The sequence below is a fragment of the Salmo salar genome, chromosome ssa15 (assembly GCF_905237065.1).
Source record: "Salmo salar chromosome ssa15, Ssal_v3.1, whole genome shotgun sequence".
Classification (NCBI taxonomy): domain Eukaryota; kingdom Metazoa; phylum Chordata; class Actinopteri; order Salmoniformes; family Salmonidae; genus Salmo; species Salmo salar.
In genome coordinates this window covers 99,073,401-99,101,120 of record NC_059456.1, presented here as the reverse complement: position 1 = coordinate 99,101,120, position 27,720 = coordinate 99,073,401, and the positions used below count along the sequence as shown (strand labels likewise).

The window sequence follows — 27,720 nt, the reverse complement described above, 5'->3', positions numbered from 1 at the left end:
TCTATGTTCTTTGTATGCCATTTTTTAAATATTTGAGTTAACCAATGATATTAGGCCACACTTGGCCATGATTACAAACACCTGTGTGTTTCTTGACACTATATAAATGACTCATCTCGCAGTGTTTGTGATGATACCCTGATGAAGACAGCTTTGCTGTCGAAACGTTGGTTATTAAATTTTTGCATCTGAGCTCTTAGATTGTGCGGCTTTCCCTTATTTTCTAGTTTTCTACTCCGCTAGCCAGCACCTCGCCTTTATAGATGTGCGTTTCTTTTTTCTAGATGGAGCTATTAGAGTGACATGACTCCTTGGTGGCACTTTGTTCCAAATAACATCTTGACTAGAATTTCCATCTTCAGTCTTCACGCGTCTCATTGCTGCACAACTGCAGAGTAAGAAACACAAACACTTATTTAATTATGCAGGTCAACTACAGCATATTGTAATGGTATGTTTTATATGGATTAATGGTAAATCCATTTCAATTCAATCACTTTTTGACAGCATTCCATTTGATTTAAGCAAGACTTTCCATACATATTTGCCTATAGAAAAAGTGGTTATAAAGTTACTTTTTGGATCTGAATGACAAAACATTCAGGAGATGAAGGTGCTCAAATTTGACCCATTTTGCAAAGCCCACCATACCATGAGACATTCATGTCTTCATCACTGGAAAAGATAAATGCTTGAGTTTAATCATTTCTTGAAAAGAAAGTTGTGATACCTTCCATGCCTCGTTTTTCCCCCAAAAATGATAAAATAGTTTGAAACCCCTGTTTGTAAGCTTTTAAATTATATCAATCTCAATCATTTATCTTTTCCAGTGATGAAGACATGGATGTCTCATGGTATGGTTGTAAGGATCGACGCTGGTAGAGATGAGAAGCAGGTACAGAGAGACGGAGAGAACATTTAATTATCAACGGACATGGAATGGAACAGGACAGAACAGCGTCTGGACAAGAACGCAAAACGACATTAATGCAGACACAGGGAACAAACGGGGAAGCAGACAGTTATAGACGGGGAAATCAACAAAGGGAAGGAGTCCAGGTGGGTCCAATGAGCGCTGCTGCGCGTAATGATGGTGACAGTTGTGCGTAATGAAGGGCAGCCTGGCGCCCTCGAGAACCAGAAAGGGAGAGCGGGAGTAGGCGTGACAATGGTGGGGTATGCAAAATAGGTGAAATAGGTCAACACCTTGTATCTCTTGAATGTTTTGGCATTCAGGTCCAAAAAGCCACTTTCTGAGCACTTCTACAATGGGCAAATATGTATGGAAGGTTTTGTTTAAATCAAAATGTGTGCTGTCAAAAAGTGAATGAATTCAAATGGATTTACCATTTAATCCAGCCTGTAATTATATTGTCAACCATTATCTGGTTGCCAGAACATAATTTATAGATGGCCATCTGAGCATTGATACTGTTTAGTGAAAAATAATATCATCAATATCACCATTACTTTTAAAGAAAAAAGCAATTCAAGAAACTCTAGAACACAAACGAAGACCTACTCAGTCCAAGCAGTGCAGTTCACACCATGTTGTGAGTAAAATCCATGCTGACACTCCTCACACATGGTATCTGTTGTCTTTGTTCCTATAAGGTGAGAACAAACACTGTTATCATGTTCAAAAGTGAACAATTGTGGTGCTGGAGAAGTAAAAATCACCTGAGGTATGACTCACTTCAAAAAGAAACCAGAGGAGAAAAACACTAAGCTATCTAGAGCCCATGTTATACTCATTTATCAGAATTATAATGTCCTGTACGATATTTAGCCTCTACTTCATACTTACCAGGTGATTTAGTACTCTGGCCCGGTGAACAGTGTGTATGTTCTACTACAAAGTTACACTCAGAGTTGGATGAGTAGCTTCTACAGTAGTATCCATCTAGAACGTCGCAGACTGTGTTACTTGTTGGTTTGCACTCTGTCTGAGTGAACAGGCCCTGTCCTGGAAAATATCAGGGTTGATTCATTTCAGTCAGAGGACTACTTATGAGAAGGCACCTCATACCCTTTTCACACTATTGTGGTGACCTGAAACGTAAGACACTGGCTCAGATATTTTCTATTTTACTTTCCAGTTGGTGGATGCAGAACCAAGCCAGTGCCATACAACTCAGCTCAGCAGTGAAAAGGGTATGATGTGTACTGCTAAAAGGAAAGATGGGAAGGTTTGGAAGAAATGTAAATGTACCTGGGTCACAGGGAGTGCAGGGAAAGCACTTGGTTAGACCATTGGCCTCGTTCATGAAGGTCCCTCTGATACAGGGTATGCAAGATGTGCTGGACTCCAATGTACAATCTCTGCGGACCACCAAGCCTAATCATAGAAAATACAATTTATTAAAACTTATTGAGACGTCACATATTTTCTTTAAAAGGTCAGTTTTCCACTTTTTAACATTATATTCACTATCTCCACAACCATACCAGAATGTAGTGAAAAAGATAGAAGAACGGGTCTTAAGAAAACGACACCCTATGATGTCACAGGGGGGTTATAAAATATTTAAACACAAATATGCAGAGAGCTGTGTTCCATGAAACATGCCTCTCATTTACAGCATGAGACTGAAATACTGTATTGTGTGAGATTGTAGGCTACCTCCCCCTTGTTTACTATTAACGCATTTCTCCTACCCGTTGTGTGCAATTGTAAACAAAATCGTTTTTAAAGATGAAGCATTCATTTACATTACCTTTATTACACATTGGGCAGCACTGACCATCACTAGTTTTATATTCTGCTGGACCACAATCCTTTCCAAGTACAAGCACCAAATGAAAACCTGAAACAACATAAAATATGTATATTTTAAGTGGCAGTCTGTAAAGCCATGTCCACATTGGCAGTTTGAAGTGACTCAAATAAAAAAATGTGGCATGTCCAATTATAATGTTATTTTTCCTGCAGTCTAAACAGCCAAAAAGCACATGGTATCAGATATTTCAAGACACATTTCAAACCACCTTCGTAGGTGGTTTGAAGTCAGATACAAATCTGTGACTTGTGGCTGAACGTTCAAATCTGATTTATTTCAAGTCGTTTTTAGACTGTAATTTTGGCATATCTTGTTGCTTGCTAGCTACTCGGACAGTTTGACAAGAACATGTGGTAGCTAATTAGCTTTTTAATTGGGCTCCCAAGTGGCACAGCGGTCTAAGGCACTGCAGCTCAGTGGTAGAGGCGTCACTACAGACACCCTGGTTCGAATCCAGGCTGTATCACACCCGGCCGTGATTGGGAGTCCCATAGGGCGACGCAGAATTGGCCCAGCGTCGTCTGGGTTTGGCTGGTGTAGGCCGTCATTGTAAATAAGAATTTGTTCTTAACTGACTTGCCTAGTTAAATAAAGGTTAAAAAAAGTGTGAATGTGCAAGAAAGGTAAACAGGTACCTAGCTAGCTAGTTTTGGCTAGCCAAAGAGGACTAATTTTGAAAGTTGGATCATCTTGTCCTTTGAGGCTTTAAAAGTGTTTTTACACTATGATTTTCAACATTCAAAGCAACTGGGAAACTTCCATGACGACGCATTGTTGTCACCTTAGGTTGTTACATAACTTCTGAGTGATGGGAAGCAGGAGCACCACTACCAATCAGACTACACCACTACCCACACCATAGAAATAAGAATGAATAGAACAGACTGAAGCTCTAACCCTGGCAATTGACTGGTAAACTCATGGGTACACTTGCAATGGCTGCCTGATATTGTAATGTAATAATTTTCATAACATTTTGGAACGTTTTATCAACTGATGCTGGATTGCCATGGTAATGTAGATCGTTAATTCAAATAATGCTAACTGATGTGGCTCATGCAATGGCATTTATTTCTTTGCAAAATGGCTGCCATTCCACCCCTTAGTCCATCATTGACTTGAATGGAAACGCTCTTTCTATTCGTTCTTATTTCTATGGCGCACACGCCTGTCATTACTATGATAAATAGCAAAGCCAACACACATACAGTTTTTAAAACAGAAAAGCCTCTGATGATACCACTGGGTGTTACTCAGTGGCTGGGGGGCAGCACTCAGGCTGTGGAAGTTGGGTTGGGGACTTAGTCTCTGAGTGGATAAAAAAACACGGGTCACCAGGTGCACAGAGCTTGTTTCAGGTTACCAGGTGCACAAGGAGGCCTCCATCAAGGTGGGGGCCACTCCGAGTCCAAGCAGGGGCGAACGGGGATGGGGGCAGCACTCAGGCCATGGTTGTTGGAGTGGGGACTTCGTCTGTGAGCAGAAAAAAAACAGGCGGTCACCAGGTGCACAGAGCCTGTTTCGGTTTACTGGGTGCACAAAGCCTGTTACGGGTCACCAGGTGCACATGGTTCCTGACAGCGGGACTATAGACGTTTTAGTAATTCCAGGGAGTAAGCTATACTCTAAGGCTAAGGGAGAGGGGTGTTGACTGGGTAAGGAGAGTAGGTGTGGAGGCCTGGAGGTCTATAGTTCCAGGGAGTAAGCTGTACATTCTCAGGCCAAGGGAGAGGGCAGACAGGCGGGCAGGGAGTATAGGCCTAGAGGCCAGGAGTCAGAGGTCACCAGGTCAATGGGGGCCTGCCTGGAGGTCAGGAAGGCCCCAGGGAGAAGGCCCAAGTGAATAGGTGTGTGAGTGACTGTCCTTCAGGGGAGCAGAGAAGGCAAATTAAATGTAAAATCGTGTGAGATGAAAATGGACAAACTAAAGGGTTTGCAATGTGTAGACCCACTGAGTGTACATTCTGAACCTTGTTTGAAGTCAGTAGGTCACATGACCAAGGAGCTATTGAAATTAGAAACATTGAAAATTAATGTAAAATTGCATGAGATAAAAATGGACAAACTAAAGGGTGTGCAATATAGAAGGGTAGTCAGTGGACATTCTGAACCCAGTTTGAGGTCAGTAAGTCACATGACCAAGGAGCTATTGAAATTAGAAACATTGAAAATTCATGTAAAAATGTGTTGCGATGAAAATTGACAAACTAAAGAGTGTGCAATGTGTAGGGCCACTGAGTGTACATTCTGAACCTTGTTTGAAGTCAGTAGGTCACATGACCAAAGAGCCATTGAAATTCTAACATTTAAATCAATAATTTTAAATCGTGCAAGATGTAAATCGACAAAAGAAAGGTGTGTGCAATGTGTGACTATGCCAATGGGTTAGCTAGAACCAGTTTTTAACGTTTTAGGAGTAATTGAAATATGAAAAATTAGATTTGTCACTATGTTGACGGTCCCTAACTGCTGTTGGTGGACATAATTAAAACTACAGGCGAATATTAGTTGAATATCCAACCTGAAACTGACTTTACCTCGGTCACTTGTGTAGTTGGAAGCTCCGTTATCTATTTCGGGTCGGAAACGTCAGGTGAGTACGCTAGACTAATTTCCAAGTAACTCTGAATACAAGGCAATCATAAAAATGCAACATTTGGGATTTTGGTAGTAATTTTATGGCTCTGTCATTATAAGCTTGAAACTTCTGAATGTGCGCACGACTTCCAAGGCTCCACCCCAACCTTATTTTAATCTAATCAATCTAGTTTAGATAATATAAAAATATTGTGGTAGCTATACATGCCGACCATTTTTAGGGTTAACTTGATGCTGCTAGGCAAGTAAGGATTCAACACCGATGAAAGCATCATCTTTGCATTCAACATATTTGGCAACATGCATGCACATGGTTGTGGTGGTTGCGAAGTCAGTAGCTAATACTGTAGTACAGTAGCTTGCTGATCCCATTTTGGGGGGTAGCTAGAATCGGCAATTTGATAGTTGGACTAACATTACTTGATTTTCATTAGGACAGTAACGTTAGCTAAAATAGCCGGTTAGCTAGATACAGTTCGCTAATTTACCAAGGAGGATACTGTTGTTAGGGTTGAACTGGCTATTTGTTTGCATAACCTATATAATATACCGGGGAAGCTATGCTACAATATTAAGTATATAAACTACGGATAAGTCAACTGCTGAAGACAAGAACTACACCCGGCGACAGGAAGTGCGTCACGAGGCTGGAACCAGCCTGCACGCCGACGTTAGGATGAGCAAGTTTAAACCACGCTCCTCCTCCCTCTGATAGTTCCCGCTCAATGCTGGCCTATCTCTGTCAGAGTATATAAGGGAGAACAAAGGATGTGTCGTTCTCTTTTCTGTCTGCCCTGCGTGGTGTCACAGTGAGACCGTATATATATATACGAACAACATATTTACCATTCAAGTGTTTGCAATAATTAAAGAACAAAGAAAACTTGAGTTACTCTTTGCTAAATAATTTGTTCTAATACCAGATTCGAATTGACGTGACCCGACACTGTTCAGATTGAAGGCATTACATTTTCACATGCTGACTTTGCTAATAACGTTACTCTAGCAGATAGCTAAAGTTTGCTGATTACATATTGGGGGTAGCTAGAATCGCCAACTTCATAGTTGGACTAACGTTATTTGATTCTCATTAGGACAGTAGTTAAGGACTTAGCTAGATACAGTTCGTTAACTTACCAAGGAGGAAATACTGTTCAGACGGAAGGTGTACGTTAGATTAAACTTTACAGATTATTAAAAAAATAAGTGTTATGTTATACAACATGCTTTTAAACTTATTTTTGTATTATATGTAACGTTTGTTCTAAGTGTTTAAATACTAATGTTATACAACATATGCTTTTGAATACTTATTTTGTAATTATCTGTAATGTTGTTTTTCTAACTAATTCGTTATCTCTAGTTACCAGTCAAAATTATTCAACCTGGCCTCAGAGAATTTCGTATTATTCTGTACGTAAAAACGATTCACTCAATTTAGTATGATATGTTACATTTCATATGGTATTTATTAATTTGTGGATGTCCATCACCCATTTTGTAAATGTTACGAAATAGAATTCGTATTATGTTATGAATTTGAAAAACGTACAATATGTGACGAATTTTTAAAATCACTATATGTAGTGGAGGCTATACGCAGGTATACACTGTATACCTACTTTTCTTTTCAGTGGTCATTGCGTATACTCACTACATAATCTCCACTGATGCGTATCAAAGTAGTGGAGTGGAGGTATATGACTTTTAAATTATGTAGCACAATCGATAAATCATGCACAAAGTAGCCTACACTACCGCAAAGCATGTGAAATATATTCACAAATATATTCACATACGTCACATATGTCTTTGGTAGCCGGTAGGGTAGATAGGAAAAACGTTTCAACTTGTGATATCTACCAGTGAATGTAAGGCAACAATGGTATTGAAAAAGTTTGGTCTGACGTCTTGGTTAGTTATTTTTATTTAACTAGGCAAGTCAGTTAAGAACCCTCTTACAGCTCCTTAAGGATAGGGGGCAGTATTGACAATTTCGGAAAAGATATGTGCCCATATTAAACTGCCTCCTACTCAAACTCAGAAGCTAGGATATGCATATTATTAGTAGATTTGGATAGAAAACACTCTGAAGTTTCTAAAACCGTTTGAATAGTGTCTGTGAGTATAATAGAACTCATATGGCAAGCAAAAACCTGAGAGAAATCCTACCAGGAAGTGGAAATCTGGACGCATGGGCTCTCTTCAAGTCGTTTCCTATTGAATACACAGTGACATAGTAATAATTGTGCACTTCCTACGGCCTCCACTAGATGTCGACAGTCTTTACAAAGTTGTTTGAAGCTTCTACGATGAACAGAGCCCGAATGACAAGGAGGGGAAGTTGTTGAGGCAGGGGGTGACATCACTTCTTGGAGCACGTACATGAGGATGGATCCTCCCGTTCCAAAACCTTTTTCAAGACACAGGAACCGTCCGGTTGAAATATTATTGAATCTTCACGTTCTGAAGGCCCTAAAGATTGCTGTTTTACAACTTTTGACATGTTTGAACGAACGTAAATACAACTTTTTTTAACTTTTCGTCGCGACATCGTCCGCCGCGCTTTCTACACTTGGAGTAGCTTACTGGACACACGAACAACAAGGAGTTATTTGGACATTATGGACTTTATCGAACAAAACAACATTTGTTGTGGACCTGGGATTCCTGGAAGTGCCTTCTGATGAAGATGATCAAAGGTAAGGGAATATTTCTAATGCAATGTATGATTTTAGATGACTCCAAGATGGTGGCTATCTGTATGGCCTAGTGTATTTTTCTGAGCTCAGTACTCAGATTATTGCAGAGTGCTTTCTTCGTGAAGCTTTTTTGAAATCTTTCATAGCGTTTGCATAAAGGAGATGTTCATCTATAATTCTTTGAATGACAGTTTAATTTTGTATCAATGTTTATGACAAGTATTTTTGTAAATTGTGGCGCTGATTCACCTGCAGTATTTGAGGGAAAATATTTTCTGAACGTCATGCGCCGATGTAAAATGCTGTTTTTATATATAAATATGAACTTTATCGAGAAAAAAAAATGCATGTATTGTGTAACATGATGTCCTAGGAGTGTCATCTGATGAAGATCGTCAAAGGGTAGTGCTGCATTTAGCTGTGTTTTGGGTATTTGTGATGCATGCTAGTTGCTTGGAAAATGGCTGTGTGGTTGTTTTTGTCGAAAAGGCTTTCGCTGTAAAGCCTTTTTGAAATCGGACAACGTGGTTCGATTCAGGAGAAGTGTATCTATAAAATGGTGTAAAATAGTCCTATGTTTGAGAAACAGAAATTATTAGATTTGGTTTTGAATATGGCGCTCTGATTATTTCGCTGGCTGTTGATCCCGGTTACGGATCACAAATTCTTATTTTACAATGATGGCCTAGGAACAGTGGGTTAACTGCCTTGTTACGGGGCAGAATGGCAGATTTTTACCTTGTCAGCTTGGGGATTTGATCTAGCAACATTTTTGTTACTGGCCCAACGCTTTAACCACTAGGCTACCTGCCGCCCCAGGCTATTTATGATGTGCAATTCAGTAATCATGCACTGTGTGCGTCAGGGGAGTCAGGCCCACTGGGGAGTCAGGCCCACCCAATCAGATTGAGCAAAAACAAAAATTATTTGAGTGAAAATCTGAAAATATATAAGCAAACTTTATAAAAAAAATTAAAGATGGGAAAACAGGATTTTTCACACCGCATGCTTTTTTCTTTGCTGGGGAGGCCGTTTGGGAAATTTTGGGCAAAGTTAGAGTATACCCAATTCTCCAGGCACCACTACCACCACTGACTATATGTTAAGAATTTGCTAAATGTTTGACATGTTATGAATTCTAGTTAGGTGGCTAAGGTTAGCTAGGGGTAAGGTTAAGTTTAGGAGTTAGGTTAAAGGGTTAGGGAAGGGTTAGCTAAAATAGTTAAGGGGTTAGCTAACAAGATAAGTAGTTGGAAAGTAGCTAAAAAGTACTTGAGAATAGTAAAGTTGTTCGTGATGAGATTCGAACTCGCAACCTTTGGCCTTAATTAACCATCTATCTTATGTAACCATATGGAACATAGCATATACTGACTGAGTGTCCTGGATTTACGTTTACTATGTTACGTCTAGTGTATGAGACCAGGTTGAATTATTGCTAAACCTCGCATATTTCTACAATTTATCTTTGAAAAAGGATTTTAAACCTAACCTTAACCACACTGTTAACCTTATACTTAACCTTAAATAAATACCAAAAAGCTGATTTTTGTTTTCATGAAATCTTACGAGCTAGCCAATTGTGACTGTGTTTTCGGTAACTAGTTACGACCCATGTGTCGATAGCTCGCAAATCAAGTGCGTCAGGGTCACAAACATCCGGTCTACCCTTTCAAAAGCAGGTTAGGAGAATTGGGTTAACTTTAGGGTTAGCTAAAATGCTAAACATTTCAACTTTTGACTTTAATTTGACTACAGCTGTAGCCCTTCTAGCCATGACCATTAAATGAATGTCCTGTACTGTTTTTGAACGATTTCCACTAGTTAACACAGACACATAGTCAAAATGGACTATATCAACAAAATAAATTAAAATAAATTAGCATTTTGGACGTAATTGAAGGTTAGGCATAAGGTTAGCAGTGGCTAAGGTTAGGTTGAAAATAACATTTGAAGATAAATTGTAGAAATGGGCGGAGTTTGATTTTGTGGCTGTGGTAACTAGTGACGGCCTTTTTGAATGGGCTTCAAGATTGTCAAATTCATGTAAAATGTATGTAAAATTATATTTGTATTCGCTGTTTTAATTACCTTTACCCAATGCCTTTTATGGTTTTCGAATTACTGAGAAAAAAAGCAAATCGATAACCTTCATGAAATGCATCAAGGTAGAAGTAAATTAATCCACAAATAGAATTTTACCTTTCTTAAATGAGGAAGGAAAGATGCGCTTTTAAGGGTTTCGAACATCTTCCTCGTTTGGAATCTCAGAAATGAAGAACTGATATGGCCCAATTGGCATTGAATTTACTCAAAAATACACGAGTGAAATATCACCATTGTCGTTTTCTAATTTTTCTTCAATCAATTTGTTTTAAATATTTTTTTTACAATGTAGCTAAGGTCATTGGAACACTTGAACATAATAATATTTTATTGCAGACCTGCTATTTATTAATCCCAAGAGGGGACATTATAAACCCATGGAATCAAAAAAGTGCAATACAATACGCCACTATGAATTGAATAATCTGTTATATAAAACCTTTGCTCCATTGGTATGCATCATTGGTCACACATTGGACAAAGCCTACACTCTGCACCATTGTCCCTTGTGTTTTACTCTGTGGGGAATCGGATGATACAAATCCATGGTCACACAAGAACAAGTGGAGTCCATTTTTTTCCATACCAGTGTCCAGGCCATATCATTCACAGGTCATTTTACAGTTTGTATCAACAGAATCTACAGTACATCATCACCAGAAGCACAAGTTCCATAAGGTCCATGGTGATGTTGTGGGATCATCTGTTTGTTACATTTTAGGGTTTCAGGCTGTCTATCGAGGTCATGGTCCTATTTTTGAATCTGTACACCACAAAACAAATGTGCCAGCCTCCAACTTTTATTTAAAAATGGAGTCTAGATCACATTCACCATGTTGTGGACAGAAATGGTGCCCTAATACCTAGTCTAGTTTTCAAGCCAATGAACCACACATTAACCTGGATTGTTCCGATAAATATCCTGGAGGCTTTAATCCGGTAAGCATAAAATTCATAAGAGTCAAATTTACGAAAATATGTAAAGTATTAAATCAGAAATATTTTTCTAGATTTTTTTGTTGTTATTCTGTCTCCCACTGTTCAAATAAACCTACCATTACAATTATAGACTGATCATTTCTTTGTAAGTGGGCAAATGTACAAAATCAGCAGGGGATCAAATACCTTTTTCCCCCACTGTACCTCTTTAGGGCTTTGTCTCTGGAAAAGTACTCTCTGGAAGGGTACACGAATGAACATTGAGACAAACTAATTTAGAAATCGATAACATACACTATGACAGGTGGGCAGTGGCATTGTCATGATTTTCAAAATATTATTGTATTTTCTTCCTCTTGTTTGATCTGGGACTCCCTGTACATGGTTCCATTCTTGTATTTTATTCATGTTACTTTTTATATATTTTTTAAACTCTGCATTGTTAGGAAGGGCTCGTAAGCAAGCATTTCACAGTAAAGTTGTATTCGGTGCATTTCAGTTTTTTATTTATTTTATTTCACCTTTATTTAACCAGGTAGGCTAGTTGAGAACAGGTTCTCATTTGCAACTGCGACCTGGCCAAGATAAAGCATAGCAGTTAGACACATACAACACAGAGTTACACATGGAATGAACAAAACATACAGTCAATAACACAGAAGAAAAAAAGAAAACAAAAAGTCTATATACAGTGAGTGCAAATTAGGTAAAATAAGGGAATTAAGGCAATAAATAGGCCATGGTGGCAAAGTAATTACAGTATGGCAATTAAAAACTGGAATGGTAGATGTGCAAAAGATGGAATGTGCAAGTAGAGATACTGGGGTGCAAAAGGAGCAGAAAAAATAAATAAATACAGTATGGGGATGAGGTAGATAGATGGGCTGTATACAGATGGGCTATGTACAGGTGCAGTGATCTGTGAGCTGCTCTGACAGCTGGTGCTTAAAGCTAGTGAGGGAGATGGGAATCTCCAGCTTCAGAGATTTTTGCAGTTCATTCCAGTCATTGGCAGCAGAGAACTGGAAGGAAAGGCAACCAAAGGAGGAATTGGCTTTGCGGGTGAGCAGTGAGATATACCTGCTGGAGCGCGTGCTACGAGTGGGTGCTGCTATGGTGACCAGCGAGCTGAGATAAGGCGGGGCTTTACCTAGCAGAGACTTGTAGATAACCTGTAGCCAGTGGGTTTGGCGACGAGTATGAAGTGAGGGCCAGCCAACGAGAGCATATAGGTCGCAGTGGTGGGTAGTGTATGGGGCTTTGGTGACAAAACGGATGGCACTGTGATAGACTGCATCCAGTTTGTTGAGTAGAGTGTTGGAGGCAATTTTATAGATGACATCGCCGAAGTCGAGGATCGGTAGGATGGTCAGTTTTACGAGGGTATGTTTGGCAGCATGAGTGAAGGATGCTTTGTTGCGAAATAGGAAGCCGATTCTAGATTTAATTTTGGATTGGAGATGCTTAATATGAGTCTGGAAGGAGAGTTTACAGTCTAGCCAGACACCCAGGTATTTGTAGTTATCCACGTATTCTAAGTCAGAGCCGTCCAGAGTAGTGATGCTGGATGGGCGGGCAGGTGCGGGCAATGATCGGTTGAATAGCATGCATTTAGTTTTATTTGCGTTTAAGAGCAGTTGGAGGCCACGGAAGGAGAGTTGTATGGCATTGAAGCTCGTCTGGAGGTTAGTTAACACAGTGTCCAAAGAAGTGCCAGAAGTATACAGAATGGTGTCGTCTGCGTAGAGGTGGATCAGAGAATCACCAGCAGCAAGAGCGTCATAATTGATGTATACAGAGAAGAGAGTCAGCCCAAGAATTGAACCCTGTGGCACCCCCATAGAGACTGCCAGAGGTCCGGACAACAGGCCCTCCGATTTGACACACTGAACTCTATCAGAGAAGTAGTTGGTGAACCAGGCGAGGCAATCATTTGAGAAACCAAGACTGTTGAGTCTGCCAATAAGAATGTGGTGATTGACAGAGTCGAAAGCCTTCGCCAGGTTGATGAATACAGCTGCACAGTAATGTCTCTTATTGATGGCGGTTATGATATCGTTAAGGACCTTGAGCGTGGCTGAGGTGCACCCATGACCGGCTCTGAAACCAGATCGCATAGCGGAGAAGGTACGGTGTGATTCAAAATGGTCGGTAATCTGTTTGTTAACTTGGCTTTCGAAGACCTTAGAGATGCAGTGTAGGATAGATATCGGCCTGTAGCAGTTTGGGTCTAGAGTGTCTCCCCTTTTGAAGAGGGGGATGACCGCAGCAGCTTTCCAATCTTTGGGAATATCAGACGATACGAAAGAGAGGTTGAACAGGCTAGTAATAGGGGTTGCAACAATTTCGGCAGATAATTTTAGAAAGAGAGGGTCCAGATTGTCTAGCCCGGCTGATTTGTAGGGGTCCAGATTTTGCAGCTCTTTCAGAACATCAGCTATCTGGATATGGGTGAAGGAGAAATGGTGGGGGCTTTGGCAGGTTGCTGTGGAGGGTGCCGGGCAGTTGACCCGGGGTAGGGGTAGCCAGGTGGAAAGCATGGCCAGCCGTAGAGAAATGCTCATTGAAATTCTCAATTATAGTGGATTTATCAGTTGTAACAGTGTTTCCTAGCATCAGAGCAGTGGGTAGCTGGGAGGAGGTGCTCTTATTCTCCATGGACTTTACAGTGTCCCAGAACTTTTTTGAGTTTGTACTGCAGGATGCACATTTCTGTTTAAAAAAGCCAGCCTTAGCTTTCCTGACTGCCTGTGTATATTGGTTCCTAACTTCCCTGAAAAGTTGCATATCACGGGGGCTATTCGATGCTAATGCAGAACGCCACAGGATGTTTTTGTGCTGGTCAAGGGCAGACAGGTCTGGAGTGAACCAGGGGCTATATCTATTCCTGGTTCTAAATTTTTGGAATGGGGCATGCTTATTTAAGATGGTGAGGAAGGCATTTTTAAAGAACAACCAGGCATCCTCTACTGTCGGGATGAGGTTGATGTCATTCCAGGATACCCCGGCCAGGTCGATTAGAAAGGCCTGCTCGCAGAAGTGTTTTAGGGAGCATTTGACAGTGATGAGGGGTGGTCGTTTGATCGCAGACCCATTACGGATGCAGGCAATGAGGCAGTGATCGCTGAGATCTTGGTTGAAAACAGCAGAGGTGTATTTGGAGGGCGAGTTAGTTAGGATGATATCTATGAGGGTGCCCGTGTTTACGGATTTGGGGTTATATCTGGTAGGTTCATTGATCATTTGTGTGAGATTGAGGGCATCAAGCTTAGATTGTAGGATGGCCGGGGTGTTAAGCATGTCCCAGTTTAGGTCACCTAGCAGCACGAGCTCAGAAGATAGATGGGGGGGCAATCAGATTACATATGGTGTCGAGGGCACAGCTGGGGGCGGAGGGTGGTCTATAGCAAGCGGCAACAGTACGGTGCATGTGACTAATACAATTAGATTAAGTTCAGTGCTGGATGTTTCTCACTTGTTCATCTGGACAATTAAAACAATACATGAAACTGTACAATTCCCCCAGTTAATCTCACCAGATGTAGGCTCTTATTTTTTTCATAATAGCTACTGCTGTCACTGCTGCATAATAGCTACTGCTGTCACTGCTGCATAATAGCTACTGCTGCATAATAGCTACTGCTGTCACTGCTGCATAATAGCTACTGCTGTCACTGCTGCATAATAGCTACTGCTGTCACTGCTGCATAATAGCTACTGCTGTCACTGCTGCAAAATAGCTACTGCTGTCACTGCTGCATAATAGCTACTGTTGTCACTGCTGCATAATAGCTACTGCTGTCACTGCTGCATAATAGCTACTGCTGTCACTGCTGCATAATAGCTACTGTTGTCACTGCTGCATAATAGCTACTGTTGTCACTGCTGCATAATAGCTACTGTTGTCACTGCTGCATAATAGCTACTGTTGTCACTGCTGCATAATAGCTACTGCTGTCACTGCTGCATAATAGCTACTGTTGTCACTGCTGCATAATAGCTACTGCTGTCACTGCTGCATAATAGCTACTGTTGTCACTGCTGCATAATAGCTACTGTTGTCACTGCTGCATAATAGCTACTGTTGTCACTGCTGCATAATAGCTACTGCTGTCACTGCTGCATAATAGCTACTGTTGTCACTGCTGCATAATAGCTACTGCTGTCACTGCTGCATAATAGCTACTGCTGTCACTGCTACAATCACAGCTAGGAACAACACAACAGCAGATTTGATTACAGCCATGGGAGGGGAGGTTTGTGGTCCACATTCAGAGTCGGACCAATGAGTTACAGGTTTAATTTGCTGAAGCTTCAAGGTATCACATCTATAATAACAGAAATAGACCACTGGTACATCAACAATTTAGTCATCTAACTTTCAGTTTTACATTATGAAAACTGTTTCAAACTGTTTCACTCAGGCCCCTCTTCCAGCATTGGGGAACATCCCGCCCCCATGTCTATTTCTATGGACACAAGCACTGTTCATGACACACACTGTTCACACCCCTCTGGTTGGTGGAGAGAATTTAGCAGGTTTATTCATGTCATCTTTGAGTGTCTGAAACATTACAACAAAATCTATGGGCTACATAACCTAGCAAAAAATGTTTGCTGACATGGGCTAGTTGATCTGGACATTTCTGACACGTTATAAATTGCTCTCTAAGTTATGCAATGCCTGACATTTTTTTCACCTTCATTTAACCAGGTAGGCCAGTTGAGAACAAGTTCTCATTTACAACTGCGACCTGGCCAAGATAAAGCAAAGCAGTGCGACACAAACAACAGAGTTACACATGGAATAAACAAACGTACAGTCAAAACACCAATAGAAAAAAAAGAAAGTCTATATATTGTGTGCAAATGGCGTGAGGAGGTAAGGCAATAAATAGGCCATAGTAGCGAAGTAATTACAATTTAGCAAATGAACACATCATGATGTGCAAGTAGAAATGACAGGAAAACTGATGATGCACTACCCAATTTCGAAATTGCACCTTCGAAATTCTGATCAGTTTTAAGTTATAACTCGAATAAAGCGAGGTGTCACTTCGCTTTGGGAGTTTTGACGCGTATACTAATGCAAAGACATATGTTACATGTAGTTACGGTTATGCTACCTAATGTTACCCTTTAAGCCCGTGTCTAGCTAAAACAACGCTGACCAGCCTCTTGGTGTTTGTCTTTTATCATGTATGTAGATAGGCTAGCATAATGAAGGTACAATAATGTAATTTAGATAAACTACATTTTGTCTTGGCTACACAAACCGCTGGACGTGAAGCGTCGTGTCCTTTAGGACTAGCACTAACGTAAAATAAAACTTTAGCTAACAGTTCATTTCGAACATCATATTTCAAATACGATATTACACATATTTAATCAATATTGAATACACTTTTCCTACACATGTAACAGAGCAGTTTTACCTGTTTGATTAACTCGGACTAGTTTACACTTTCGTTTATGAACGAGATACTTTCCAGCGTTAGTGCTATCAGGGATCCTTGGGACGTCCCTAACCCTTAAAGCTGCAGTATGAACCTTTTGGTCGAACAGACCAAATTTGCATAGAAATTAGCTATAGATCAGTCACTCATTTAAAGCAAGTCTAAGAAGCGGTAGATCTGTTATACAGTATGTTCACTATTTCTATGCTTCCCTTGTTTAAGTAAATGTTTTGTGTCTTATTTTCATTTTCACTTCTCACAAATGAAAAAAAAAAAAAAAACGACAAGCAGATAGCAGAGGCATATTCACACTTGAAGATTTGTGTTTGTGGCACAGATTCGTTTTAGGTCTTATAGGTCTTATACAAGAAGATAACATAACGTCAGGACCCCACTCAGGGCTAGCCTCTCAGCCTGTGGAGCTCCTCTTCTAGCATGGCTATCTGCTGGCTCTTCTCCTGTACCTCCCTCTCCACCTCCCTTAGTTCATCTGGAGGTCAGGAATCTATCAACTCAGCCTTCAATACAAAGAAACACACAGAAAACTGAGATGACCAAGGTTACTTCAGCTACTCATTTGAAAATATTTATTTTCTTTACAATTTTGGCTTTTCATTCATTTTTTTTTCTTTCATTTCACAGGTTTTTATATTTAATTCTAGATGTGTGTTGTGGTCTGTTGGTTTTGGTATCAGTTTTAGTTTGAACAGTCTTGTAACCTGAAGTTTCTACTTTCTTTTTTGTTTCTTTTCAAGTTTAGTTTTAGATTCAATTTTAGTCAACCATGAGTGTTTTAAGGCAGAGGGATAGATGACACTGTTAAAGTTAGAGCACTGCTGGGTTATTCAGTATATGGCTGTATACCCATTAAACCTTATCAAATGAACAAAGGTCACAACTTGTTGTTCAGTACACATATGAGTGCATGATTATTGTACACGCTCATAGCACTCAAATATACACTGAGTGTACAGAACAGCCTCAATTCGTCAGGGCATGGACGCTAACAAGGTGTCGAAAGTATTCCACAGGGCTGCTGGCCCATGTTGACTCCATTACTTCCCACAGTTGTGTCAAGTTGGCTGGATGTCCTTTGGGTGGGGGACCATTTTTTATATACAGGGAAACTATTGTGTAAAAAACCCAGCAGCGTTGCAGTTCTTGACACAAAACGGTGCGCCTGACACCTACTACCATACCCCGTTCAAAGGCACTTAAACCTGGTCATTCGGTTGAAAAACATTTCTTAAAACAGCAGCTAACAGAACAAAACAGGGATAAACATTCTTGAATTTGTCCAATAGAAACTCGTTTGCAGTTGTTTGGACTATTGATTACACCCAAGATCAGCTAGATGCAGACAAGAGTGTGGAAGGTGGTATTGAAAGTGTCACTGTCTGTCACCTTGATTTCTCGACTTGTGCGCCTGCGTTGTAAAATTTCATTTGTAGGCTAGATTGTAGCAATCTCATGATGGGTATAGGGATAATTAGAGTATGATGTAGTAGCCTAAACCTAGCCTAGCCTGTTACATTAAGCTGGGTGAATGGAATATGAATGACAGTCATGAATATGCTGTAATATAAATAAGGTCATGCTCATTAAAATAAATCGTCCTCCCCTAATCTTAAAACGGCACTGACCTCCACTGCCTTCCATCCTTCCTTGAGGTATAAATGACAGGTGAAACCCATGTGGAGCCAAATCACCTGTCCAATCAGTGAGTTTCCAAGGAAGGATGCACTTTTTAAAGGAATGTCAACATAATCCTTCTCGTTTGGAATCTCTGAAGAAATGAAGAATTGTTTCGGAATTTAGTCAATAATACACGTCTGAAATATCAGGATGTTCATTATACAGATTAACTAAACAGACCTACTCACACCCTTGCAGTTTTCACATTTTGCTTTATTCAATAGCATTTTTACAATGTAGCTAATGTCATTGGGACACTTGAACATAAGAAAGTTAGCTGGCTTAATTGTAATGCAGATCCTCTATTTATTAATCCCAAGAGGGGACATTAGTCACCAGCAATACACTTACAGCAACAATAGGCTGAGCACTGATGGCTGGTGAAACAAGCAACCATGACTTACAGAGAAGCAAATGGATTCAATAGAATAGACTGTAAACCCATGGAATCAAAAACATCAATACATTATTAATACAATGAATAATGGAATTGAATAATGTGCAACGTATAATACAATATCTACAAAATACACATAAAACGCAAAGCTACAATACAAATAACTGTACAATCAAGGTGAAATCTGTCGATGTGTCCTTGAGCAAGGCACTTAACCCTAATTTACTCCAGGGGCAGAGTACTACTAGGAATGACCCTGTAAAACAACACATTTCACAGCACGTATCCCAGTGTGACAAAATATATATTTTAGGAGGATTGTAAGAATAGAACTGTATACAGAACATTTGTCCCATTCCTATGCATCAGGGCTCCCCAGTGGTGCAGGTCTAAGGCACTGCATCTCAGTGCAAGAGGAGTCACTACAGTCCCTGGTTCTAATCCAGGCTGTATCACATCCAGCTGTGAATGGGAGTCGCATAAGGCGGTGAACAATTGGCCCAGCATCGTCCAGGGTAGGCCGTCATTCTAAATAAGAATTTGTTCTTACCTGACTTGCCTAGTTAAATAAAAGTTTAACAAAATAAATGGGTCACACTGGACATAGCCTACACTGCACCATTGCCTCTTGATGTTTACTCTGTGGGATTATACAAATCCATGGTCACTCAACAAGTGGAGTCCATTTTTCCCCATACCAGTCCAGGAAATCTCATTCAGATGTCCTTTGCAGTTTGTGTCAACAGAATCTACAGTACATCATCACAAGTTCCATAAGGATATTGTGGGATCATCTGAAGATTTCTACAGTTCAAGGGCAATTGCTCAATATATCTGGCACCAGTATCCAAAGACCAGGTGGAGTGTCCTACAAAATCTCATTTGTGTTTTATTCCAATTACCGTCAACTGACTTGAATTGAAATCATGGACACACCTGACCTTTCCCAGAACAAAACAGATCGGGCTCCTACTAAGGTTTCCTTCATCCCCAGTATTGGAAGACGGGCTGTCTATCAAGGTCATGGCCTTTTTAATCTGTACACCACAAAACAAATGTGCCAGCCTCCAACCTTTATTTAAAAACAGAGTCTAGATCACATTCACCATGTAGTGGACAGAAATTGGGCCCTACTGCCTAGTCTAGTTTTCAAGCCAATGAACCACACATTAGACTGGATTGTTCTGATGAATGAACTGGAGGCTTGAATCTGTATAATATTCATAAGACACATTTTAGCAAAAATCTGGCTGAAATCCATGAACAAGCATACTGTACCATTCTGATGTTATAGGCTACCTTACCTGTTCTTGTTCCCACAAACAGCATTGACGTTCCCTCTGTGACTGAAACCTAGTAAAAGGAAACCTCAACTCAATAAAACAAAAAAGTGCAACCTTTGAGGTAATACAAATTCCTGTCAGCCATCTCCTTACCACATTGAGTATGATAGAAAATACTGCTGTATAAAGTGGGTATTGGGGGATTATTCATTAACATACCTCTGTAGGGCTTTGTGTCTCTGGAAAAGTACAAGAATCAACATTGAGACAAAAACTAATTTAGAACTCGATAACATACTGTCTGACAGGAGCATTGTCATGATTTTCCGAACATTATTGTGCATTTCATTTTCTTCATCTTGTACTGGTACTTCCTGTATGTAGCACTATTCTTGTGTGATCTGGTACTGGTACTTCCTGTATGTAGCACTATTCTTGTGTATTTAATTGTATTCATCTTGTATGGTACTTCCTGTATGTAGCATATTTTTGTGATTGTACTGGTATTCCTGTATGTAGCACTATTCTTGTGTATTTAATTGTATTCATCTTGTACTGGTAGTTCCTGTATGTAGCTCTATTCTTGTGTATTTAATTGTACTCATCTTGTGTGCTTTAGTATTTATTTTAAGAGTTTAGCAGACACTCTTTTCCAGAGCTACTTACACAGTAGTGAGTGCATTCATTTTCCATACTGTTCCCCCATGGGAATTGAACCCACAACCCTAGCATTGCAAGCACCATGCTCTACCAACTGAGCCAAACGGGAACTGTACTGGTACTCCCTGTATATAGCTACATTCTTGTGTATTTGATTTGAATCCTCGTGTTACTATTTTGTATTTGTTTTTTAACTGCATCGTTTGGAAGGGCTCGTAAGCAAGCATTTCACGGTAAAGTCCGTTGTATTCGGTGCATGTGACAAATAAAATGTGAGTTGATTCAGTGTTGAATGTTTCTCACTTGTTAATCTGGGCAATTAAAACAATAAATGAAACTGTACAATTCCCCAAAATAATCTCACCAGATACAGGAGCTTTTATTTTTCTTCTAATAGCTACTGCCGTCACTGCTGATATCACAGCTAGTACCACCCCCACCACAGCAGGTATTATTACAGCCATGGAAAGGGAGGTCTGTGGTCCACATTCAGAGTCTGACTGATAAGTTCCAGGTTTAATTTGCTGAAGCTTCAAGGTATCACATCTATAATAAGAGAAATAGACCACTGGTAAATCAACAATTTAGTCATCTAACTTTCAGTTTTACATTATGAAAACTGTTCTCATATTGCAGTATTTGAAGGAAATAACCATTATACATGAGCCATACTTACTGTGTGTGTGTCTGGCAGGATGTTAATGATCCATTTGAATAGGTATCACCAGTACAGTCAGAACACACAGTATCTGTAGATGTTGTTCCTGCACCAACACAGGGTGAAACTCATTAAGGATCCTAACTTGAGATGTGCTTAACTCACGACTGCATAAATCATGTACTGATGTCAATGGAAGATTTGCATGAAGACATACCTGTGTGGCTGATGTATTGACCAGGTTTACAGCTGCTGTGTCTCTGGGCTGCTCTACAACCATCCTTAGTTGGGTCTAGACAGTAGAACCCCTCCAGTGTCCCACAGACAGTGTCTGATGAAGGTCTACATGGCTGCATTACCTTCAAACCAAATCCAGGGTCACAGTTTGTACACGGTATGCATGCCGTAAGACCATTGGGTTCATCAAGGAAAGTGGAGTCGGTACAGGGGACACAGGAAGTACTTGTAAATTCTGTACAGTGTCTATATACCCGGTTTCCTGTGGGATAAAGGTCAGTGTCATGGATTGATTGATATTGGAATTTATTTTCTTCATAATAATCCATATAGTATACAGAGCTGGTCCTTACCTGGAGAACACATAGGACAGCATTCATCACCTGTTCTGTACTCTGCTCTACCACATGCAATAGAGCGCTGGATATTTAGAAGTGTCAAAATGATAGCTAGGTTCATCTGTAAATAGAGAAAATGAACACATTACCACTGTTAAAAAATAGGGCGGGGTCACAATTGATGAAGCAGGGTTGAAGAGAGTTTGGGGTTAAAGTAGAGATAAGACTGGAGGAGAGTTGCGATTGAGAGAAAGCATAGTTAAAGATTTCCATGTTTTGATTAATAAATGTTAGTGAAATTTACTTACTCAGATTGATTTTTTCAAATAGTAAATATAATAATTAGCTTTTGCAAGGCCATGTCCCCTGCTGGAAGATTTGACAATGTTCAAAGACCAAACAATTTTCAAAACAAGAATTTGACACAAATGTATAAACCCAGGATGACAATTGAGAACCAAGCAGCCATTTTGGTAAAGATTTAGGAAGTTATAGAAATGCATGTATTAATGTCTACATTAGTTTTTGATAAGTAGCCTATATTCCATTAGACAAAATAATGAATAAGTATGCATTAATGTATGTGAATTAGCATGGACTTTTAACCTATGCGTTAAAGTATTTTTTTGTTGTTGTACTAATTAGGGATGTGCGATATGTCGGCGAACATATTGGAATCGGCAGATATTAGCTGAAAATGCCAACATCGGTATTGGCTGATGTCTAGTTTAACGCCGATGTGCAAAACCGTCGTCAAAGCTGACGTGCATACCTATATAACGTAGGTACATGCCGTAATGACGCCACGTAACATTTTGCGCTACACGTGCAACACAGCATTCCTAACCTAGCCCACAATGTCTGCTGTGTAGATTGAGCAGTCAACAAGTCGTGCAGTCATTTGAAAGAGCAAGAATTTCAGCGAGACAACTCAAAAGGCGAATTCCATTAAAGCCAAGATAATGGAATTCATTGCCCTTGGCAAGCAATCCGTTGTCTGTCATGGGTGATGTTGGCTTTCGCCGACTGGTCGAGCACCGGTACACACTACCAAGTGCGCTATTTTTCAGATGTTGCCCTACCGGATTTAGACAGTAATAGCTTCGATACATACATAGATACTATGGAATGCCATTAGCACTGTCAACACTGTACAAAAAAGTCTGCAAACAAGCAAACACCGGCCACGAACTATGTGTTTACAATACCGCGTAGGTAATAAAGCATCATTTGTTCGACTGCAACTTCTGGGGTCGCTAGCTTTAGCTTGGTACCTAGCTAGCACCAATACAACCAGGCTGAAAACAATGACCAGTAGAAACTGCAGTCATTTTCATTATTCTTAGCAATGATTTTCAGAATCTTTTTGAGTAAGTATTAGCTAGGTTGCCACTTGTTGTTCGACTATTGAATAGCTAGCCAGCTACTTAACCCTGTTGCCCAAAGTGAACGTTATAAGCAGCCAGCTAGCTTCATCTGGCTAGTGAGGCTCGACCGGATCAGGTTATGTGTTGTGTAGCTAGCCACAATAAGCATTAGGCACGATAGTGGAATTTGCGTTTTGCTTAAATAAAAGTATGTAATTGACAGTGATGAAAATGAATACAAATAGTAGAATTATGCCATACTTTTATTTTGAAGGCAAACCGCAAAGTCCACTATTGTGGCTAGCTTCACATGGATGGATCTGACCACCATTAATCAAATACAAACTGTGTTATAAATTAGGGTTATTTTAGATGACACCTAGCAGCTATATAGACTGCTCAAAAAAATAAAAGGGAACACTTAAACAACACAATGTAACTCCAAGTCAATCACACTTCTGTGAAATCAAACTGTCCACTTAGGAAGCAACACTGATTGACAATACATGTCACATGCTGTTGTGCAAAGGGAATAGACAACAGGTGGAAATTATAGGCAATTAGCAAGACACCCCCAATAAAGGAGTGGTTCTGCAGGTGGTGACCACAGACCACTTCTCAGTTCCTATGCTTCCTGGCTGATGTTTTGGTCACTTTTGAATGCTGCCGGTGCTTTCACTCTAGTGGTAGCATGAGACGGAGCCTACAACCCACACAAGTGGCTCAGGTAGTGCAGCTCATCCAGGATGGCACATCAATGCGAGCTGTGGCAAGAAGGATTGCTGTGTCTGTCAGCGTAGTGTCCAGAGCATGGAGGCGCTACCAGGAGACAGGCCAGTACATCAGGAGACGTGGAGGAGGCCGTAGGAGGGCAACAACCCAGCAGCAGGACCGCTACCTCCGCCTTTGTGCAAGGAGGAGCACTGCCAGAGCCCTGCAAAATGACCTCCAGCAGGCCACAAATGTGCATGTGTCTGCTCAAACGGTCAGAAACAGACTCCATGAGGGTGGTATGAGGGCCCGACGTCCACAGGTGGGGGTTGTGCTTACAGCCCAACACCGTGCAGGACGTTTGGCATTTGCCAGAGAACACCAAGATTGGCAAATTCGCCACTGGCGCCCTGTGCTCTTCACAGATGAAAGCAGGTTCACACTGAGCACGTGACAGTCGTGACAGAGTCTGGAGACGCCGTGGAGAATGTTCTGCTGCCTGCAACATCCTCCAGCATGACCGGTTTGGCGGTGGGTCAGTCATGGTGTGGGGTGGCATTTCTTTGGGGGGCCGCACAGCCCTCCATGTGCTCGCCAGAGGTAGCCTGACTGCCATTAGGTACTGAGATGAGATCCTCAGACCCCTTGTGAGACCATATGCTGGTGCGGTTGGCCCTGGGTTCCTCCTAATGCAAGACAATGCTAGACCTCATGTGGCTGGAGTGTGTCAGCAGTTCCTGCAAGAGGAAGGCATTGATGCTATGGACTGGCCTGATGCCCGTTCCCCAGACCTGAATCCAATTGAGCACATCTGGGACATCATGTCTCGCTCCATCCACCAACACCACGTTGCACCACAGACTGTCCAGGAGTTGGCGGATGCTTTAGTCCAGGTCTGGGAGGAGATCCCTCAGGAGACCATCCGCCACCTCATCAGGAGCATGCCCAGGCGTTGTAGGGAGGTTATACAGGCACGTGGAGGCCACACACACTACTGAGCCTCATTTTGACTTGTTTTAAGGACATTACATCAAAGTTGGATCAGCCTGTAGTGTGGTTTTCCACTTTAATTTTGAGTGTGACTCCAAATCCAGACCTCCATGGGTTGATAAATTGGATTTCTATTGATTAATTTTGTGTGATTTTGTTGTCAGCACATTCAACTATGTAAAGAAAAAAGTATTTAATAAGATTATTTATTTCATTCAGATCTAGGATGTGTTATTTTAGTGTTCCCTTTATTTTTTTGAGCAGTGTAGTTAGCTAGCTATTGAAACAGATGTCGTTTTGCTATGTTTTTGGGGAAGAACATTGTTTGCTTCCTTGAGCTAGCTAGCTTTTATTTTTTTGGACCAGCACTTCTGGTGCGCGAAACAACTTCACCAGCATCATAGCATACGCATCTATGAATCGTTGTGACATGAAATACAAGTGATAGTGTAATCAAATCGTTATCTACTGGTCATTGTTTTATTTTTTGACACGCAAAGACCCAAGCGGCGTTCCATAGAATTCCTGGTTGAGAATGAAACGACTGAACAAATGAACAACGAAACAGTACAGCAAGTAAGTGAAAGAAATAGGTTTTACTGGTAATGGGGACGTGGTAAACGCCAACAAAATAACCTTTTGGTCAGTCTGGTGTGTGTAACCTTTCTTTAACTAGGCAAGTCAGTTAAGAATAAATTCTTATTTACAATGACTGTCTACCCCGGCCAAACCCGGACGACGCTGGGCCAATTGTGCGCCGCCTTATGGGACTCCCACTCACGGTTGAACCAGGGACTGTAGTGACGCCTCTTGCACTGAGATGCAGTGCCTTAGACCGCTGCGTCCGTGTGTGTTAACTATTTAACTGTATTAGAATGCTTATTAGGCCACAATTTATTTTTTTATAAATCGGTATCAGGTTATTTGGCAAGGAAAATATCGGATATCGGTCAAAAATGTCATATCGGTGCATCACTAGTACTGTCACTGTCCACACTTCAACAAAGAAATACTAAAATACAAGTCATTTCATACTTTGAAACATTTTATTGAATGTAAATATCCATTAATTCCTATGCAGGACTGCTTCCAATATACAGTGCATTCAGAAAGTATTCAAACCCCTTGACTTTTTCCTCATTTTGCTATGTTACAGCTAGTGATGCACCGATATGACATTTTTGGCCGATACTGATATCCAATATTTTTCTTGACAAAAAATAATACCGATAACTGCTATTTAACATTTTTGGGCCTTTTAAGCATTCTAGTACAGTTAAATTGTTACACATGGATGTAGCGGTCTGTGTTGTAAGGCACTGCATTTCAGTGCCAGAAGTGTCACTACAGTCCCTGGTTTGAATCCAGGCTGCATCAAATCCGGCCGTGATTGGGAGTCCCATAGGGTGGAGCACAATTGGCCAAGCGTCGTTTGGGCCGTCATAGTAAATAAGAATTTGTTCTTAACCGACTTGCCTAGTTAAATAAAGGTTACACACACCAGACTGACCAAAAAGTTATTTTGTTGGCGTTTACCACGTCCCCATTACCAGTAAAACCTATTTATTTCACTTACTTGCTGTACTGTTTCGTTGTTCATTTGTTCAGTCGTTTCATTCTCAACCAGGAATTCTATGGAACGCCGCTTGGGTTTTTGCGTGTCAAAAAAGAAACACATCAAATAGCACGACAATCTGTTTCAGTAGCTATAGTTAGCTAGGTGTCATTTAAAATAACCCTAATTTATAAGACAGTTCTTATTTGATTAATGGTCGGACCCATCTGTGAAGCTAGCCACAATAAGGATTAGCCACAATACTGGATGTTGCGGTTAGCCTTCAAAATAAAAGTATGGCATAATTCTACTATTTGTATTCATTTGCATCACTGTCAATTACATACTTTTATTTAAGGCAAAACTGCAAATTGCACTATTGTGCCTAATCCTTATTGTGGCTAGCTTCACAACACATAACCTGGTCCGGTCGAGCCTCACTAGCCAGATGAAGCTAGCTGGCTGCTTATAACGTTAGCTTTGGGCAACAGGGTTAAGTAGCTGGCTAGCTATTTATTTTCATGAACTGAAGTTCAATTTCAATAATCGAACAACAAGTGGCAACCTAGCTAATACACACTTGGTAATGTATACCGGTGCTCGACCAGTCGGCGAAAGCCAACATCACCCACGACCGAGAACGGCTGATTGTCAAGGGCAATGAATTCCATTATCTTGGCTTCAATGGAATTCGCCTTTTGAGTTGTCTCGCTGAAATTATCTTATGCTTTCAAAATGACTGTTCGACTTGTTGACTGCTCGATCCACACAGCAGACATTGTGGGCTAGGTTAGGAATGCTGTGTAAAATGTTGTGCAACGTGGCGTCATTACGTCATGTACCTACGTTATATAGGTATGCACGGTAGCTTTGATATCGGTTTTTAACCTGTTATGGCTAGGGGGCAGTATTTTCACGGCTGGATAAAAAACGTACCTGATTTAATCTGGTTACTATTCCTGCCCAGTAACTAGAATATGCATATAATTATTGGCTTTGGATAGAAAACACTCCAAAGTTTCTAAAACTGTTTGAATGGTGTCTGTGAGTATAACAGAACTCATATGGCAGGCAAAAACCTGAGAAGACTTCATGCAGGAAGTGGCCTGTCTGACAAGGTGTCGTTCTTCTTGTCTCTGTTTATTGAAGAGTGAGGATCTTAGCTGTCCCGTGACACTTCCTACGGCTGCCATAGGCTCTCAGAAGGCGGCAAAACGCTGAATCGTGGCTTTGCAGGCTCTGGCTGAA

The 27,720-nt window shown here is 40.7% G+C and overlaps 2 protein-coding genes and 1 long non-coding RNA gene across 4 annotated transcripts in view; 1 reads left to right on the top strand and 2 right to left on the bottom strand.

The window, feature by feature from the left end:
* The window catches only part of LOC106572746 (uncharacterized), an 89,540-nt gene that overhangs the window by 15,289 nt on the left and 46,531 nt on the right, over positions 1-27,720 (top strand). The window lies entirely within an intron of this gene.
* Positions 125-16,653, bottom strand: LOC123727357 (tumor necrosis factor receptor superfamily member 14). Its single transcript, XM_045696414.1, has 7 exons — positions 16,561-16,653; positions 4,144-4,253; positions 2,718-2,807; positions 2,213-2,338; positions 1,808-1,966; positions 1,523-1,607; positions 125-388 (listed from the first exon to the last, which is right to left on the bottom strand). Exons 3-7 carry the CDS (start codon positions 2,728-2,730, stop codon positions 232-234), a joined length of 540 nt encoding a protein of 179 aa, XP_045552370.1. The 5' UTR covers positions 2,731-2,807; positions 4,144-4,253; positions 16,561-16,653; the 3' UTR covers positions 125-231.
* LOC106572807 (tumor necrosis factor receptor superfamily member 5) overlaps positions 17,064-27,720 on the bottom strand; it is a 16,401-nt gene continuing 5,744 nt past the window's right edge. The window contains exons 4-11 of one of the 2 annotated variants that reach the window (XM_045696404.1): positions 21,865-21,970; positions 21,492-21,773; positions 21,293-21,380; positions 20,981-21,162; positions 20,176-20,195; positions 19,978-20,026; positions 18,225-18,367; positions 17,064-17,099 (exon numbers count right to left, since the gene is read on the bottom strand). In XM_045696404.1, coding sequence (XP_045552360.1) covers positions 17,079-17,099; positions 18,225-18,367; positions 19,978-20,026; positions 20,176-20,195; positions 20,981-21,162; positions 21,293-21,380; positions 21,492-21,773; positions 21,865-21,970 — 891 coding nt within the window. In that variant the 3' untranslated portion in view covers positions 17,064-17,078. Of the gene's footprint in view, positions 17,100-18,224; positions 18,368-19,809; positions 19,884-19,977; positions 20,027-20,175; positions 20,196-20,980; positions 21,163-21,292; positions 21,381-21,491; positions 21,774-21,864; positions 21,971-27,720 lie in introns of those variants that run through there. The other variant, XM_014147297.2, reaches the window with a different exon arrangement.

What these genes read in the sequence shown, in the direction of transcription:
- LOC123727357 (XM_045696414.1), bottom strand. An exon ending in CTGCACTCCCTGTGACCCAG is followed by an intron (nt 1,967 to 2,212) that starts GTACATTTACAT and finishes GATATTTTCCAG; the next exon opens with GACAGGGCCTGTTCACTCAG. An exon ending in CCAGAGTACTAAATCACCTG is followed by an intron (nt 1,608 to 1,807) that starts GTAAGTATGAAG and finishes CTCACCTTATAG; the next exon opens with GAACAAAGACAACAGATACC.